General features: G+C 35.6%; 1 protein-coding gene across 2 annotated transcripts in view; it reads right to left on the reverse strand.

The window, feature by feature from the left end:
• abat (4-aminobutyrate aminotransferase) overlaps positions 1 to 18,577 on the reverse strand; it is a 34,553-nt gene that overhangs the window by 10,293 nt on the left and 5,683 nt on the right. For both annotated transcript variants that reach the window (XM_067381884.1, XM_067381883.1), the window contains exons 2-13: positions 16,065 to 16,203; positions 14,965 to 15,062; positions 14,711 to 14,740; positions 13,622 to 13,739; positions 5,780 to 5,829; positions 4,396 to 4,476; positions 3,890 to 3,982; positions 3,473 to 3,535; positions 3,312 to 3,375; positions 2,944 to 3,092; positions 1,372 to 1,509; positions 763 to 930 (exon numbers count right to left, since the gene is read on the reverse strand). In XM_067381884.1, the coding sequence (XP_067237985.1) occupies positions 763 to 930; positions 1,372 to 1,509; positions 2,944 to 3,092; positions 3,312 to 3,375; positions 3,473 to 3,535; positions 3,890 to 3,982; positions 4,396 to 4,476; positions 5,780 to 5,829; positions 13,622 to 13,739; positions 14,711 to 14,740; positions 14,965 to 15,062; positions 16,065 to 16,134 (1,122 nt within the window). In that variant the 5' untranslated portion in view covers positions 16,135 to 16,203. The remainder of the gene's footprint in view (positions 1 to 762; positions 931 to 1,371; positions 1,510 to 2,943; positions 3,093 to 3,311; positions 3,376 to 3,472; positions 3,536 to 3,889; positions 3,983 to 4,395; positions 4,477 to 5,779; positions 5,830 to 13,621; positions 13,740 to 14,710; positions 14,741 to 14,964; positions 15,063 to 16,064; positions 16,204 to 18,577) is intronic.

Here is an 18,577-nt window from a genome sequence, read left to right on the forward strand (position 1 = left end):
TTATATATAAAATGCAACCTGCCAAAGTGGCTAGTAGGAGTGACTGTGTTACACGCCACTGCTGAAAACCACCTGCATTTGGCGGGTGTTAATGTCAAACCCTGGTTATATGTTTACTTTATATAGTTAAGTGGAGATTTATATAGGTTATATATTTATGTTTTTATGTGTTATACATTTATATGTCTGTATATGTTTATATATTTTTACATATGTAGCACCATTGTCCTGTGAGGCATGACATTTCATTCCTTTGTATGTTCCTTTGTATATTCATTCCTTTGTAGCGGAAGGACAATAAAGCTCATTTGAAGTTATTTTTACTAATAAATAAGAAATTACACTTATTTATTATTTTATAATGTTTTATTATGTGTATTAATAAAAGTATTTTGTTTAGATGCTCTTTAATTCAATGAGTTATGTAATTTGGTCTTTCTAGCCATTTAACTTAAAGTAGTCCAAGATTTTTTATTTTTTTGTGGCTTAGAATTTAGATAAAACTGCACCATTGGAGGTCACTTTACAGAAAGAAACATGTTTTGAACAGTAGGGGGCATGATTGCTCAATTCCATACAGCTTTGAACCTCATCCAAGGACATGCAATCATTTTTAGACAAACAAAGATTGCGAAACTGACAGAACTCATCAACGATGACTCATTAACAAAAACGATAAAGCAGCCAGTTGGAACAATTACTGGGAATGGGATTAACGATTTTGCAAGAGGGGACATTTGGGGAAAAAATGACAGCTCTTACTTTGTCTGCTTGCAGTTCATCCCTGTGGTAGTATCCTCCTGTCAGCATCTTCTTGCTGAAGGAAACAATATCAGCAGGGTCGTCCAGACCCCAATGCTCATGAGCCCAGAACTTGCCTGTTGCTCCTCCACCTGTCTGCACCTCATCCACGTGGAAAGCACAGCCATGCTGAAAGAACCAGACACAGATAAACATCTGTCAGCTCACTCTCTGTCAAAACCCATCTTGTCAGCCTGCATAAAACTGCATACAACACCCGCCGGACACAGCCGCTGCGCTTTGCTATGCTCCATTTGAAGTGAACACTTCCTGAGTTTTTCAGAGTGAGCATGGACTTCATCACACTCTTTTCTCTGCATAAAGCAGCCTTATTAAATAATTCCCTTTTGTCTTCTGCCTTATCTCCTTCAGAAGGACTCAATTTAGAGCAGATAAAAAGAACTGAGTCGTGAGTGTCTTTTTTATTAGACCGTACAAAGGGTCTCACTTTAGCCATTTATAACTGGAGTGTCTATCTGAAATGACTTCAAAGCACAGATCCAGTAAGAAAGGATGAGTATGGAGGAAAACAACATTATAGAACAGTTAGCTTGGAAAAAAGCGTTTCACCTTGCGTGCAATATTTCGCAATTTGATGAAGAAGTCAGGTGAGGCGTGGTTGTCCCCTCCCTCTGCCTGGATGGGCTCGATAACGATGCCAGCGACCGGTTTGCCCTTCTGCCTCCACTTCACGATGAGATCCTCAACCTGACATACAGACAAGTTTAAACGTACACAATGCTTGCTTTACCTTTATCTTCCTTGTATGTTAAGAACTGTGTAACACTTTGCAGTCAGTCCATTGTAACATAATGATTACCATCTGTTTTTAGTAAACTATGCCACACTCCATCCAAAATGTTATGTTCCTAATGGATATCTAGTGTCAGATAGTTGGCAAATAAAATATTTCTGTAATATTCTAGGTTCAACATAAGTTTAGTTGAAAGCATTTTTGGCATAATGTTGATTAAAAAAAAAAAAAAAAAAACTGTAAAAAGCAAGGCTACAGTGAGACACTAACAACAGAAGTGAATAGGGACAATTCTTGAAGGAGAAATGTGAAGCTTATATTTTTGTACTATTTACCATTGCTCTGCAAAATTTCAAATGGAATCCATGCAATCAGGAATTTCTAGTAAGGACGAAACATTGGAAATTTTGCATTAGGCAAAACATTTTATTCCTTCGCGTTTATTCCTATTGAAATGACTAAAAATCATCCATGAAATTTTTGCGAGCAAACGCAACTTAAAGCTGTTTAAATACTTATTTATACAGTCGTTTTAAGGGTTTAGGGTTTATGCTGATCTGTTTTCATGCTGACAACCTTTAAAACTTTACACAGAAGTTAGTAAACATCTTTTTCCACACTAAAATCATGTTAAAGGGTTAGTTCACCCAAAAATGAAAATTCTGTCATTTATTACTTACCCTCATATCGTTTCTTCGTTTCACTTACCCACCTGTAAAACCTTCGTTAATCTTCGGAATACAAATTAAGATTGAGACAGATTAATGATTCGATATGCTGATTCATTTATGCTCCAATGCTTTCTGAAGCAGTGTTTTGAAATCGGTCTAAATAAAATCTGAAATCACTAAATAAGTCGTTATTTTGTTTTTTTTGCCGCACCAAAAATATTCTCGTCGCTTTACAATATTAATATTGAACCACTGTACTCACATGAACTGATTTAAATATGTTTTTAGTACCTTTATGGATCTTGACAGAGAAAGTGACATTACTCCCTATGGAGGCCTCACTGAGCCATCGGATTTCAACTAAAATATCTTAATTTGTGTTCTGAAGATGAACGAAGGTCTTACGGGTGTGAAACGACATGAGGGTGAGTAATAAATGACAGAATTTTAATTTTTGGGTGAACTAACCCTTTAACGCGTTTATTGTTTACGTTTTGTTTACGAAACAGTGAATATTTTAAAATTTATGGATTGGCCTCATTCACTTCTATTGCAAGTACCTCAGTGTAATGTACATTTTTGCTTTTTTGGAAGAAAAGATGGGAAAACCCACAAATGCTGTTGACTGAGATTAACTTGTACCGAACCCAAAATATTCCTTTAATTAGTATGTGGAGAAAAGTTTTTTTGTGAATACATGAAGGAGAGATCGCTGACCTCCTCCAGGCAGCGGGCCTCTTCCTGGGCGTTCTCCCTTACAAACTCCTCCAAAGGGTACTGCAGCTTAGGGAAAGGTGCGATAGGCCAGTCGAAGGATGGTATATCCAACTTGTGAATGGCTTTAGAATGTGTTGTAGCCAGGCAACCTGTAATCCAACACCACACACATTAATACCAGTTAAAACAAAACAGCCAGATGTCTTTGTTTTGGTCAAATGAAGTCATATGATACAAATAGCTGCAAAGGCAAACAAATGTAAGGCAAATACATGCAGGCTAGGTCAAATCTGCTCATAGTGTACTCTCAGCAGACACATCTTTCAATTATATTCTCATAAAACAACAGATAATTTTCAAGCACTTACCCAAAGTTCTCCCATGGAAAGCTCCCATAAAAGACAAGATGCTCAAATCTGGGCATCCAGGACTCTGAGAGAGAGAGGAAAGACAATAGTGTGTGCATTCAAAATTGTGATTTTGGGGGCCAGAATTCATAAAGTGTCTTTCACAGTGTTTATCCTCTAACCTGGTTGATCATGCAAGTGCTGACTTCCTCCTCAGAGGGGTTGGAGTATCCTCTCTCCTTATTCTGAAAGCATTAAATAGAAGTATTAGATATCAGATGATTCAAGAGCTATTAATTTTCATATTCTATCTATTTAAGCACTGACTAAGAGTCCATTCAAGTTAATATGGAATTTACATACCAGTCAGGAATGTTTTTCTGCAAATACATCATATTTTCTTATGATTACCTGCATAAACTGATAGCCCTAATATAAAGTAATTAATTTAAATCAGTATATTTAACCGCTTTAAGCTTTCTTTTCCAGTATCTTTAACAGATTTAAGCTTGCACCGAAATACAACCAATTTACACCTATATAAAGCAAATTTGTTTTGTGTGAGTCGAGCAGAAACATACTGAGGAAAGTCCACTCACTCTGTACCAGATAAACATGGACTTAAAAGCATTTTCATTGGAGCAGGAACCGCAGGCCATGGTTTGTACTCGCGTCATTCCACTGGGGGCAATCTGATGTTGAAGAAAGAGTCATTCACAGCACTCCACACTGGCACCTCTACAATAAACAGCAAGCCACTTCTGGCCAATGTGAAAAAGAGTGCAGTTATGTATTAGATTCAGAGCAATATCTGCAAAGGGCGTTATCAAAATTAAGAAAATTCCAAAGGGCTTTTTTACAACTGCCAAAAACGTTCTGTTCTTCATGTGAAAGGTTGCAGTTGCCTCATTATTGGAGCAGATCCAGACAATCTAACCCTTGCGTAAAACACAATCTTTACTCTCTTCTTTCTGAACCATTCATTGTGGGCATTATCAGCAATAATGTCTGAGACATTTTAGCATAGCTTTTGTAGAAGTTTGTCGAAACACTGGTCTTTCAAGAAATGCCTTGCTTGTGTTTCTTCAAATCCAACAACACTCACCGACAGCAGGCTCTCGACCAGTTTGTCTGGAAAGTTCTCAGGTGGCAGAATACCAAGTGCCGGCCGGTTGACAAATGCACTCTGAAAACAAAAAATTCACACAAAAAAGGATTCACTAAAGGGCACAGTGACTATAAGAATTTCATTATTTTGTAAAAATATTCAACTTGAAAAAGTAAATGTTAAAGGGTTAGTTCACCCAAAAATGAAATTTCTGTCATTTATTACTCACCCTCATGTCGTTCCACACCTCTAAGACCTTCATTAATCTTCGGAACACAAATTAAGATATTTTAGTTGAAATCCGATGGCTCCGTGAGGCCTCCATAGGGAGCAATGACATTTCCTCTCTCAAGATCCATAAATGTACTAAAAACATATTTAAATCAGTTCATGTGAGTACAGTGGTTCAATATTAATATTATAAAGCGACGGGAATATATTTGGAGCGCCAAAAAACAACAACAACTAAATAACGACTTATTTAGTGATGGCCGATTTCAAAACACTGCTTCAGGAAGCTTCGGAGCACAAATGAATCAGTGTCGAACCTGCTGTTCAGAGCGCCAAAGTCACGTGATTTCAGCCGTTGGCAGTTTGACACGCGATCTGAATCATGATTCGATACACTGATTCATTTGTGCTCCGATGCTTCCTGAAGCAGTTTTTTTAAATCGGCCATCACTAAATAAGTCATTATTTTGTGTTTTTGGCACTCCAAAAATATTCTTGTCGCTTTATAATATTAATATTGAACCACTGTCCTCACATGAACCGATGTTTTTAGTACATTAATGGATCTTGAGAGAGGAAATGTCATTGTTCCCTATGGAAGCCTCATGGAGCCATCGGATTTCAACTAAAATATCTTAATTTGTGTTCTGAAGATTAACGAAGGTCTTACGGGTGTGAAACGACATGAGGGTGAGTAATAAATGACAGAATTTTTGGGTGAACTAAACCTTTAAGTGTGTATACACTACCATTCATAAATGTATAGAACTTGTGGACACTTGTGAATGGTAGCAAATTTGACACTGAAAATTCAGCTTTACCACTACAGGAATAAATCACATTTTAAAATATAAAAAGGGAATTATTTTTAACTGTAATGATATTTCACAATATTACGGTTTACTGTACTGAAAATCACTGTATTACTGATCAAATAAATGCAGCCTTGGTGAATATGACTTCTTTCAAAACAAAAACAACAACAACAACCTACAGACTCTGACACTGAAAAGCAGCTCTGTGCACTACACCTTTAAAACTCTGTTTGACAGATCACTGCAAATCTAATTCTCATTATACAATCTATAAATAGACACACACACATACAAACAAAAAAACACACAGATTTTATAGTCAGATCAGGACTCACTATATTATTTGGATTGGTCATCACTTTCATTAAGGCTGGATGATTGTAACCTAGAAAAGAAGATCAAAAACACTGTCAATCTATTCATTGTACATGCAGTGAGATATCTGAAAAGACACACCAAAACAAACAGCAATTGAATTGACCTGTCGCATCTGTCAATTGGAGATGAAGGCAACAAAACATATGTGCATGCCAGTGAGTTGAGGTGAATAATTGATATAGTCGCTTCCAATGACTACAAGTGGCAGTGAGCACAGCGCTGATACTATTACTCTTACACAAAGCACCCAAGAGTATTAGGACAATTAAGCCACAATTAAATATGTAAGAATATAACTGCAATACATAAAAAATATCAAACCAATTGAAAAGTAATGCTAGAGCCGGTTTCATTTTTCTTGGTCCCAAAGTCATTTGTAATGCAAATGTATGAAGTCAGTTCCCCTAATGAAAATGTCCAAATGTATTTATTTTGAACAGCACATCTACTCATTTATGATTTAAAAGCTAACAAACTTAATTTTGACTTTCTGGGGTCTCTGACTGAGACAAACTTTAAGTAGAGGTGGGGACAGTTCATTGAGATTAATCAATCCTAATTAACAGATTAATAATAAATTAACAGAATGTACTGCAATTTCATTTGTTTCTTGAATAAAAAACAGTTATGGTAGAGTGAGCCTGTAATTAACTGTAATATTTTCTTTTTCCTACAACTTGGAAACTTTGAATTTAGCAGTTAGGGCTGATCCAAAAAACAAAGGGAAAACTGTAAAATGATATGTTATGTCTGTAGAACAAGAAATGCCCGGATCAAATGGAATAAATGTCAAGTTTCACACGCCCTACACAACATGTAAGCACAAACACTGTTCAGTGTTTTTCAAAGTTAACATTACATAAAATTGTGCATAGCAATCCCAGCTATCACCAGCAGAGCGCTCTTGCACACAGTGAAGTTTCAATTGACAAATTATTGCAAAGAACAGTAAACTAATCACACATACATCATCAGTGTTGTGATATTCAGCATGTCTGCATTTAAAAAGAATAAATAATTTTATTTCTTCTTTTTTCTATCAACATATCTCTTGCTTGAAATTAGGCATTTTTAAATGCATCTTAATCAAGTTGACTACCTTTTAAAACTGCATGTTTACAGCTCACTGGGTGTAGAAACAGTACTAGTTTGACCTCAGTCTGCCAGATGAGGAATTCATTCTGTTCTGAATGCTGCATCTGGCTCTTTGAGTCCTGTGAGGTCAACTGAAACATGGATGCCTTTATGTGAAAACACCAGCTGTTACCTCATGGGTCACTCCTGTTATACTGTACAGTACATTTTCATGTCCCACCATATTTGTTGGATAAAAAAAAATTACAATTATAATTCTTAAAGATCAAATCATATTAACTTCCTTTTTATAATTTCACAAACAGACATTTGCCAGTATTCGGTAATATGATATATTGCAGTAATGAACGTGGCAATGAATGGTACTGTTATTGTGGCCATTTCAAAATACTGGATGATTCTAAGCAACTTATTACCTGAATTGTTTAGATTTTTTTTAGAATGCACATTAGCTTCTTTTCCATTAAGCTCCAATATGCTCTAAGTGATCTCACGCGTTTTTAGGCCAAAACATTTTTTGTCACATACAGCAAACATCTCCTCACTATCCGCTAGCTTTACACACTGTAAAAAACGCGGTCTCTGTAGTCACCACAAGCTCCGAAAATGGCAACAAAAACAAACTTGTGCAGCCTGGACCACAAATCATAATAAACATGCTCCAGCCAATAACCAACAAGAATGATTTTAAAATGCGCGTTCATAACTGTTTCAGGAAGCACGGAGGGGAGGGGATGAGGAGGAGGAGGGAGGGTCTAGCTAGCCTCGGTTTTGTTTGACAACACTTCGAACGTCAACAGGAAGTTACTTCGCCCAGGATCACTTAGAGCACCTTTAAACAGTTTAATGGAAAATTGGAAAATGTACAAAAGTGTGTGCATTGGTCTGAAAAAATAATAATTGTTTTCAAACAGCCATTTGGATTTTTGTATTTACTATGGTGTTTATTGTTGTTCTTTATAGTTGGGTTGTTCTTGTTGACTTTCATCTGTTTCAAAGATTTTTCCACTTTGTATACATTCATTGTGTTATTATATTGTTTTATAATATTTAATTAGGTTCCCTTTTTTATTTTGGTTATTTGAAAAAGTTAAAAATAATCAATATAATAGTTGTGTGGTATTAGTCAGTCCCATTAAAACAAACAAACAAACAAACAAAAAAAAAAAAACTTTCAAGTTAGATAAATTTACTGGAACTTGCAATGAAATGAATATTTTTTTTATATCTTGATGACTTTCTTGCCACAGTGTAAATAATCATAAATTGCACTTGAGTGCCTGAGCTTGACCAGAGCACATTCCCGAAAGTCTTGTATATCGTTTCATTGAAACATTTCATTAAATTACATTGCCAGCACATTCACTTCTTAAACCTATACAGAAAACAAAATGTACTACAAACAGAGCTGGGTAGTAACAGATTACATGTAATCTTGATTACGTAATCAGATTCAAAAAATGAAGTACTTGTAATTAAAGTAAACTACTTTTTAAAATACTCATAATCAGACTACAGTTACTTTATTATGGATTACTTGATTACATATTGGGTCTCATTCATGAAACACGAGCAGAACGAATTTGTGTGTAAATCGTGTGTAAAGTGGTTCTGGCGTAAATTTTCGGATTCATTAAAATATTAGTATTTTCCAAATGTTAGTTGGTACGAAAGAAATCTACACCTGCTCCCAGCCATGCGTAAATAGTGCGTTTAACATCCGAACGTTTTACTAATATTAATAAGGCTGCATTTTAATTCACCTTAATAAGGTACATATTTACACAGCATTTTGAAAAATAATATTATATATAGTAATTGCATATGTTTTTTCTTTTAATTGTGAGAGCCAGTAATAGCATCTGCAAACGGAGCACTTTAATCAAATAATTAATTGATTTCAATAGGGTTGGGCAAACTAATGGCCCCAAATGGCCAAAATCATTCGTTTGGTGTCATAATATGATGCCCATATATAGTTGTCAGTCGGATTTAATGGGCGGGATTCATGGTAATTGAGAATGAGCGTGCACGCGCGTCCCATTTACGACTGATTGGAATTCATTAACACACACACACATTTCACTATCACTTCTGACGTTTACAAAGTATTTGTGAATCAGGAGAAGAGTTTTCGGGAAGGTCTCTTTACGCGCAAATCACTCACATATTTACTTGTATATTTGCGAATGTTTCATGAATGAGACCCATTATGTACACAATGGCAGTAAGTTGCTCACAATTCATTAATTCTCTTAATTTTTCATTTTTTTTATGTTTATTTTTTCATAATAAACCTGCCGCTTATATACATTCATGATTCTTCAAGTTTTTTCGGAGGTGAAGCACTCAGGTATATGATACTCAGGGCGTATAGAATACGCAGGGGATGTGTCCCCCCGCTTTTAATAAAATGTAAATTCTTCTGCTTCAGACTGCTTCTACAAACATTTGTGAAAGAATGTGTCGCTCTCAGGAGCTCAGTGAATTCAAATGGGTGGAAACTGTCAATTAAAAAAAAAAAAAAAAAAGACATTTCTGTCCCCCTCACTTCTGAAATGATGGCTAGGCCCCTGTATGATACAATAGAAAAAAATGGTCAGTGTCTTTCAATGGACAATTTCTGCTTCATTTGAGTTCCTGAAAAGGTAATAATCAATTAAATCATTAAATAATTTTAAATCAAAAACAATGAAAACATTAAAATAGATTAAATCATTCGTTTTCTGCTTACAGTACATGTGTCTGACCATCAAATGTTCATGTGTTGTTAGAATGAAATAACTTATTTTATAATAACTAAGTAAAAACTTATTTTTAAAAATATTAACTGTCCATACATTGCATACATTTAGTGAATATAATATATATTTTTTGGAATATATATTTTCTTTGTATCTGTCAAAATAGTACAAATAGTCAAAAAAGATTATCCTACAATATATGTGACATCAAATAAGGGTTAGCAGAAAAGTAATCTAAATGTAATCCAAAAGTAGTGAGATTACATTACCAAAAATGTGTAATCTAAGAGATTATAATACTGACTACAAATTTTGTCATGTAATTTGTAAACAGTAACTGATTACAATTCATAAGTAATCTACCCAGCTCTGACTACAAAACAGGAATGACCCTCGTATGAATTTTGGACAAGTACAGACTAGTACAATGTTGTGGGTGAGTGGGGGTTGTAAACTAATGTCCCATATATCTCCCAATATCCCATAATGCACTTCTGTCCAAATGATACAGGAGCAGCAAGTGCAAGGGAAATCAAAGCTCATTAAATCTGAGTCACCACCTAAAGGCACATCTGAGAGCGAGAGACAGTTGCTTCACCCAATTTACTGAGGCTGATTAAAGGCAAACTAACGGACCAAACGGATGAGATGCAGACAAAGGAATGGTTCTCTTTTTGCCTCTCGGGAGTTTTTCATATCTGTACAGGCAATCCTCAAAGGAAGTCCTCAGTTTCTGCCGTTGCTCACATTTAATCATCCACACCAACGCCTCATGCAAAGCCACAGGACTGTGGACGCTCACATTTACTGAACCACACTGACAGTGAAAACACTATAATGTTGGATTGTAAGATCCTTTCCATCTCTAGTGCAGTGCTGTTATTGTTAATTAAAATTATTACAATCGTTTTTTATTCATTGAAAAAGAAAAAAAAATGATGAAAAACTACAACTTACTTTATTTCAATTAGATGCCAATTATACTTTTCTATTTTTTGTACTATTTTTTTGTATTTTTTTAATACTAAAACTAATACTAATAAAAATGACAAAAGCACAAAACAAAATGACTAAATCCTAAAAATATTAGGGGTGTGTAATGGTATACGTATTCATACAGAGAATTTTCGTTTCATGTCTACTCTTGTGTGCCGACAAATACAGAATTGTACCCAATAACCACTTTTAACCACTATTAACCACCAATAATCACAATAAGCTCTGTGTTTTGTTTACAAAACAAAGTCTCATCTCTCAAATTCTGTCCATTTTATCACAAAATTCAAACAATAACTGCCATTTCAACGAATCTCTTAGTTATATCACGTTTGCCCAGTTAGTGAAGATGAAAGCATTTGTTACTATACAGAAACTGAGTTGCAATTGACTTTCATGAGCTCAACAACATGACTGTGATCGACTACAATGTTCATCTCTGCAACCTTTCATGCCACAATCTAAATATAAAGCCATAGATCTAAATGTAATGCAACACTTTTCACGATTAGTTAACCTTGTCATTAAAGTTCGTGTGCACGTAAAGGCAGGCGTCCCAAAACTTTTGGCAATATCGTGCATATAAAATAATTAAATCATAACGTGTTATGATCAATTATAAATATAAATCGACCAAAAAGGGAATTATGTATATAAACAATTAATTATAACGGATTATAATTAATAATGAACATATATGGTCTAGAATTAGATCTAGTTTTAGAATTAATTTCAAAGAGGCTGGTTTGTGTTGTCCACAAAAACTTATCAGTTCAATCTTTTAATCAACTCTTAATAAGGACATTATTCTTCTGGCCAAGAGGAATAATTTCCTATCCTAGTATTTAACAGTTTAAAAGCATATAGCATAGCGAAATCAAAATGTTAAAGTGACTTGTGTTCATTCATGAGCATCAACAGAGACAATCAAGCATGAATATAATGGATTTAATTCATGAAAGTGCGAATACATACAACTAAATCTAAGCAAAGAATACAATATGGGATAACGAAAGTAAAGAAAGAAAGAGAGAGATGATCAGAGAATGGCAAATTCTCTGTGTCCAGAGAATTTCAGTGTGTTCGAGCTGGAGCATCCATAGGCCTCTTTTCGAGGTCGAGTCTTCAGCGGGATTTTTAAATGGAGTTAACTTGAAAGTAAAGTTGCCAGAAAATAAGAAAAGAAGTCCAAAGATAGGGATGACTGTGCCTTGATGAGCTGGTGTCCATTTGTTATAATGGCACATCGGTCCACACCATTTTGGGTGAGATGGCCAATAGGTAGAAACTTTTATTTGTATTTTGTCTCTTTTTAAGACCTAATATGCCTGAATTATAATGGTGTCAGATTTTGGTAGTTTTAATAATGCATTTTATCATAACATAACACCTATAGTTGGTTAAGACATTCGGAGAGTAACATTTTGAATCCAAGAAGTATATGTGTGGAAGACAGTAAAGCAGAGATACATTCTTAAATACTCTTGAATTTATAAACATTTAGAGATTAACTAACACAATTAAAAGTCGTAACTAAGCTTATATAATATGGAGACATATTATATTATAGACATAAACACAGGGATACATAGTGTACATTTGGAAATAGTTGAAGTTTGAGTTAATTCAGAGAGTTCTTCTATGTATGTCTGTGTGTGTGTGTATTGGGCCCTCCACGATGTCTGTCGTTGCCACATGGCCCTTTCTCTAATAGTGGGGGGATTTGATTAAGTCGATTAAGATCTTTTTAAGTCACCCAAGCATCATGGTGTTGTTGTTTAGCATCACCAAGGCAATATACCCTGACATCAGGGTAATTTGGTGCAGATGGGCCAGAGCCAGGTTGTGATTTACATGAAAAGTTCAAGAGGCTAAAAGCTTTCCTAAAATTTAAAGCTGAATTGATCATCGTTGATTCAGTCCAGATGCTACAATATTTTACTTAAACTGTCTTGATTATTTAATGTATAGCCTATGTTAATATGTTTCATAAATCTGTCATGAAAACAAATTATGACAGCCACTGTGTAAATGAATATATTTTAACAATGAATTGGAGTAGAAACATAATTTTATAATTAGATTTAAAAGTTTATGCAAAAACTGCCTTATATGCAATTTACATGTTCGCATACATTTTTTATGTGTTAATTACTATATCTAGCCTAAAAAGAAATAGCAACTGAATTTAATTGTTTGGACTTTGCTATATTAGCCTATAGTAATGCACAATTAAGGGATCCCTATATAGTTTATAGCATTAGCAGAGATAGATTTTTTTTATCCTTAAGAAAATTGTAATTATAATTGAATTTATTTAAAGACAGAGACACAATGTTCAGTAAACCATTGTTTAATGAAAAAAAAAAAAAAAAAGTTTAGTTTCTCCCTCCTGTACCGAACCCATACAGAACTGTGACTTCAAAACCATTACAACTGTTGTCATTACAAAACCTGTATGATTTATTTCCTTCCATAATAAACAAGACAAGTTCAACATGTTGAATAATTCTAAATATTCAAAAATATGGTGTGGGTCACATCAGGTTTAACATCAAAACACCAAATGCTATTGATTATTGTGCATCAAAACACTTCTGACACTAAAACTAAGCAAGTATTATCTCCAGAGAACAACATTAAAGTCATCATGAAATTGAAGATTCGTATTTTTTATGGAATATACTGCAGTATTTATTATAACTTATTTATCCATGCACATCATATTTTTTTAAAAATCATGATCAATTCCTCCTTCTTGCATCTGATGACGTGTAGTCCCGCCCTACATTTTTTCTTGTTCGAGAAACTGTTTCACTTGGATATACATCACCATAGGGAAGGAAAGACTATTGTTTCATGCCAACTTTCAAAAATTCAAACTTTCCCATCTTACACTAGATGTGTCAGTGGTCCACAGAGAGATGCATGTGTTGTGCATGACTGTGCATGGCATGTGCTCACCTATGGGAATGGAGGAGATTTGGGTGTACACGTCCAGCATTCGGTTGCCGTCCACGTCCACCAGGTAGTTCCCCCTGCTCTCCTCATAGTTGCAGAAGAAATGAACTGCTCCAACATTCTGCAAGCCAAAAGAGAAATAGGTGCTTTGTGATTCATCTGCACACCTAATTTTCTTTTTCTTTTCAGCAGAGCTTCAGCTCCACGTCAGTGAATGGCTAAAAAATCTGCAGGCTTTCACACCAGCTATTTGCACTGATGTCATGTATGTAAAAGTAGTGATTGCACAACTAAATGGTTATTGACACAAGAATTTATTATATAGATATATAACATGTGAACATCAGGAAAAACTAAATGCTACAAAAAGTGTAAAATTTATTCTCTGTAATAAATTTGCATGTACTGTACAACTGAAAAAGTAGATGTGGTAGACCGTGGCTCATTACCACAAAATTGTAAGCAATGCTGCTTTATTTAATGAAAGTGGCTTTTCCCTCTCCGTAGCTTTGAACCTGATGCCGCATCTATTTTTAGCTCATCTGATGAATAGATTATGACTCGTATGTCTGCTCTTGTGCACGGGAGACAGACAGCGGCCAGCAGACACGCACAGGAGCTGCAGCAAAGCGAATCTGTGATATTAGCTTCATCGACGCCTGTCAGCTCATATCTATGTGCTCATCCACAGCAAAGCGGTCAAAAGATGACTGTGACCGCTCCCAAGAAGCAGTTCCAGACAGCAGATAAATTACTGCCTGAAATACATTCGTCACTCAATAAGCTGAAGACATCCAGGCAGGCTGAAATATTTCTGGACGTCACATCAGAAGTGACAATGTTGATCTAGGGAAGTCACACTTTAGCTTTTGTTAATGATATAGTCTTGTTTTGTATGGCTGAAAAAGTGACTCATTATACTTAAATCATTATGGAAGTACAAACTAAGAGAGCTGCACCTTATGTGGTTGACACTGGCTGTCAAATATCTGCATTTACAGAGTCTGTAAGACCTCTAGCTAATTGCATAATGCAAGTTTGTTAAAGTACGTTTATGAGTGTACTGATTGTTCATTTCCATGTCTGTCTCACCTGAATCTCTCCAAGTTGTCTCATCAGCTCCTGTTGAATGAGAAAAATTAATCTATTAGTCATTCTGCAAAAAAAAAAAAATAAGTATGCATGTCGCAAGTATGCAAACTTTTGACAGACTTTTTAAAGCGAGCCTGCAGTAAAATACCAATAAAGGCAAAATTTTAACAATGTGTTATTTACTGCAGAGACATATCACAAAACAATCTGGTGATAAATCTCATGGTAAAAGAGTAAAAATGCTGAGACTGAACCTGGGACTTTGGACCTGGCACAGCAGTCTTCATGGATGGGGCGTCATATTCAAACTCAGAAACTGTTTTTGTGGCAGTTTTGCTGACATATCTGGAACCTAATGCAACAAAAACAGAATAAAAACTGAAAAAAAACTACATATTTTTATCATTTGGTTCACTCTTACTATGCAGCACGTATTTCCCATAATTACGTAATATGTTGGATGATATATTCAACTCATAGTTTCTAAAAATGAAAATCATGTTACAAAAAGAAAATTAATATCACCTTTAGCTGAGCATGCGAATGAATTTTATATCATTTTACTACTTTGAGCAGATGTTACCATTTATTCCATATCCCCAAGGCCTGAGTGCTGTGCACTGTTTTAATTCTTAATTTCTTGTTTTTGTGTAAACAATCAAATCTGGTTCTCGAAATGTGCTGCATAACAGATAATAATCATTCATTCATCCTTTATGAAAGGTTGCCTAGGTTTCAGTGAAGATAACTTCCTGAAAATGCTAAGCAGTGCAATTTAGATGTGTATTTGATCTCAAAGTAATTAACCAACTGAACTCTGTAAGACCTTTTGTACTTTTTAAGTGCATCTGAACAGTGGCCAACACCAATACATATAAAACAGCCACAAAATGCCTTTATATCCATATTTGAACAGTAGTATCCATGTTCACTTGAGGGGCTACATAAGTTTATCGAAGTGAAGTAGGATGTCACATAACTGAGCTACTGATTAATGAAGGACGCTGACAGGATTGGGTCAATGTGACCAGCCACTAAAGGACAAGACGTGCACAGACTTTTCTACGCATGCAGAATTCACCAGCCAAAGCTGGACAGAACTAGATCCCAGTAACTCATTTACATGGTTAAGTAACTTTGAACTGTGTCCCTCTCAACATTCAGCTCCATATCCACACATCATTATCATTTTAAAGGAAGCCTCTCACTTACTAAGCTAAGCATGGAGTTTCATCACTTTGTTAAAAGTCGCTGTGACAGCTGACGGTCACTTGTAGGTTGAGAACATTACAGTTAAACAAGCTTTTAAGACTGGCGGGTATTATAGTCCTCCATCTCAGCGTGGTATTTTTACCTGGAGCGGCAAGACGCAGGTTTTGCTGAAGGGAGACGGCCAGCTGGCGGGTCAGAAGTGAGGAAGCCATGTGTAGCACTCAATAAGGCAGAGATGAAGAGTGAGAGAGAGACAGCACACTGCCTGCCTTTCACTTCACCTGAGGAAAGACAAAGAGAGAGATAAGCTACAGGGAGTGGGAAGCAAATTTGGGTTATGGAAATGTCAAAATCAAAGACGTGCTGAAGGATAGGTCAGAGGAAAAATAACATCCACAACAGGGATTCCCTTGATCATATATATAGTTATACAGTTATATATGTATTGTTTAAACATACTATTATACAGACTGTTCGCTTGAAAAATTGTTCAGAAATTGTGGTTGTGATATCAGAATCATGATCACATAAATATATTACCACACACATTTACATATCACTCAATTTGCCATTGGTCAGACAAACAGATAGTCCTGCCTTAAACTTGCACCATTGGACAATAATAATAATAATTGTAGGGCTGCCCCCTAATAGTCGACTAATTGTTAGTTGAATAGAAGAGGCTTAGATGACCAAAATTTTATTAGTCGCAGTAGAAAAAAAAACCAGCACCAGAGGGATCACTTGCATTTTTCCTGATAACAATGGAAACAAAACTTAAAATACTCCAATTTTGGTCATACAGACAAGAGTAATACATCATTCAAAACTGTAAAGTTGTAAAAAACAAAACAGAACTGTAAACTGTAAATAAAAACTGTAGTTTTATTTGTGTAAACTCACAATAACAAGAAAACGTTGTGCCTTTTTTTTAAAAAAAAGAAAACAAACAGGATGCATTTTCTGCCGTCCCAGTCTCCCTGAACTGGAGCACGTCACAAAAATGAACTGAAACTCAGCTCATAGGCTACCTGCAAAAATCCAGTCTTTCACGCAATCTGGCTGTGTCCATTTGAGTCTTTTCAAATAGCGTGCTACAGTCAGCTCGTTGGCCGGCAGAAGCGCCGCAGTGTTTGTCGTCGTTGATGAGTTCTAGGACATGAGCTGTTGGCACAACTTGCATCATACGTTATTTTGATCATCTTTTACACTTTATCCCAGACACTGTTGAAGATTTAATCCTTGCCATAAAGATGCTCATCTGCCGGTCACGGATGATGGAAGTGAAACTTAAATTGGTCACAGGTTGGATTTATTCACGCACATTAAAAAATATTAAAAGCTTCTTTCTTTTCACATTTTTATTTATAGTATTAACATAATAGGCTGTATATATACCTATTGGGAAAGAACCGGTAGGTCTATGTAAAATCAGATATTGATCACACCCATCTCTTCTCATAACACCTCTGCTACGATTCGACTGTGAGATTGGTAGTTGAATCAGGCTCCTCCTATCGAAGATTCGAATCGTCGACTATTCAGGGTCACCCCTACTATAGAACACGTAATATGCGTCCATGGACATCACCATTTTCACAAATTCATACACTCACGTTTTCAATAAAGTTTTTAAAAATTATATCATTTTTAAAAATTTGCACTTTAAAACCAGTTTTCAAAAGTTAGCATTTTAAGGCCCCCAAAACTCCATTGTTGTGTAAATGAACAGCCAAAACACAGTTTTAGTAGAAAATGTGTAAACCCTTTAGTTTAGTTTCTACTTTAGTTTTATTTCTTTCCAGTTAATAATTTTAGCGATTAAATTTAAACTTGTTTCAGTTTATTACCAAAGGTAACTTTTTAATTTTCATTAAGTTTAAGTTTTTCAACTTATATTTATATTTTTTTTCTCAATGAACAGAAATATTTGTAACAATTTTTGTTTTAAAGTTAGTTCACGATAATAACCCTGGCTTGAACAAACTGAGCAATGTTCAGAAAGCACCCCAGAGCCAAAATGTCCTATTTTTAAGGGAAATCAACCTAGGAACAGCTTGTCTCTACAAATAGTTGTCACGCCATATTCACTTGGGACAGAAGGAAGTATTTTAACATCACTATTCAAGACTTTGCGCTGAAAATAAATAAATAAATAAATCAGAAACAAATTAACTACCAGATGGGAGCAAATCTTACAGTCTACAGAGTGACCTGGGATCAGGATTCAGTACCACAGACAGTTCCTCTCTCCCTGAGCAGCAGGTTCAGCCATGCCCATCAATCCTGTCCTACTCCAGTGGTCCCGACAGTCCCCCCTCACGCCACTTAATTAAAAGCATGGTTGATTGGTGTTAATTACAGCATGGCTTAGACACTCACCGGCCCTTGGATGAACTTTTTGCACTGCAGAACTATCAGTTGTTCTTGGGACATAGAGATTCTTGTGAGGACAAGGCTAGGGGCAGCAGACAAGTGACTAACGCTATGACTTTCAAGTACCGCTAAACCTTCCCAATAGGCACAGGGTTCAGGGAACTCGAGCACACTCTGTCACACTTTGGCGCCAAGATTAATTGGGAAGAGGGAAGAGTAGTCCTGCCTAAGGGAAAAGCTGATGCCTGAGGGAATCCTGACATATCTTCAGCTATTATA

Source organism: Chanodichthys erythropterus, chromosome 3 (genome assembly GCF_024489055.1).
Source record: "Chanodichthys erythropterus isolate Z2021 chromosome 3, ASM2448905v1, whole genome shotgun sequence".
NCBI classification, from domain to species: Eukaryota; Metazoa; Chordata; class Actinopteri; order Cypriniformes; family Xenocyprididae; genus Chanodichthys; species Chanodichthys erythropterus.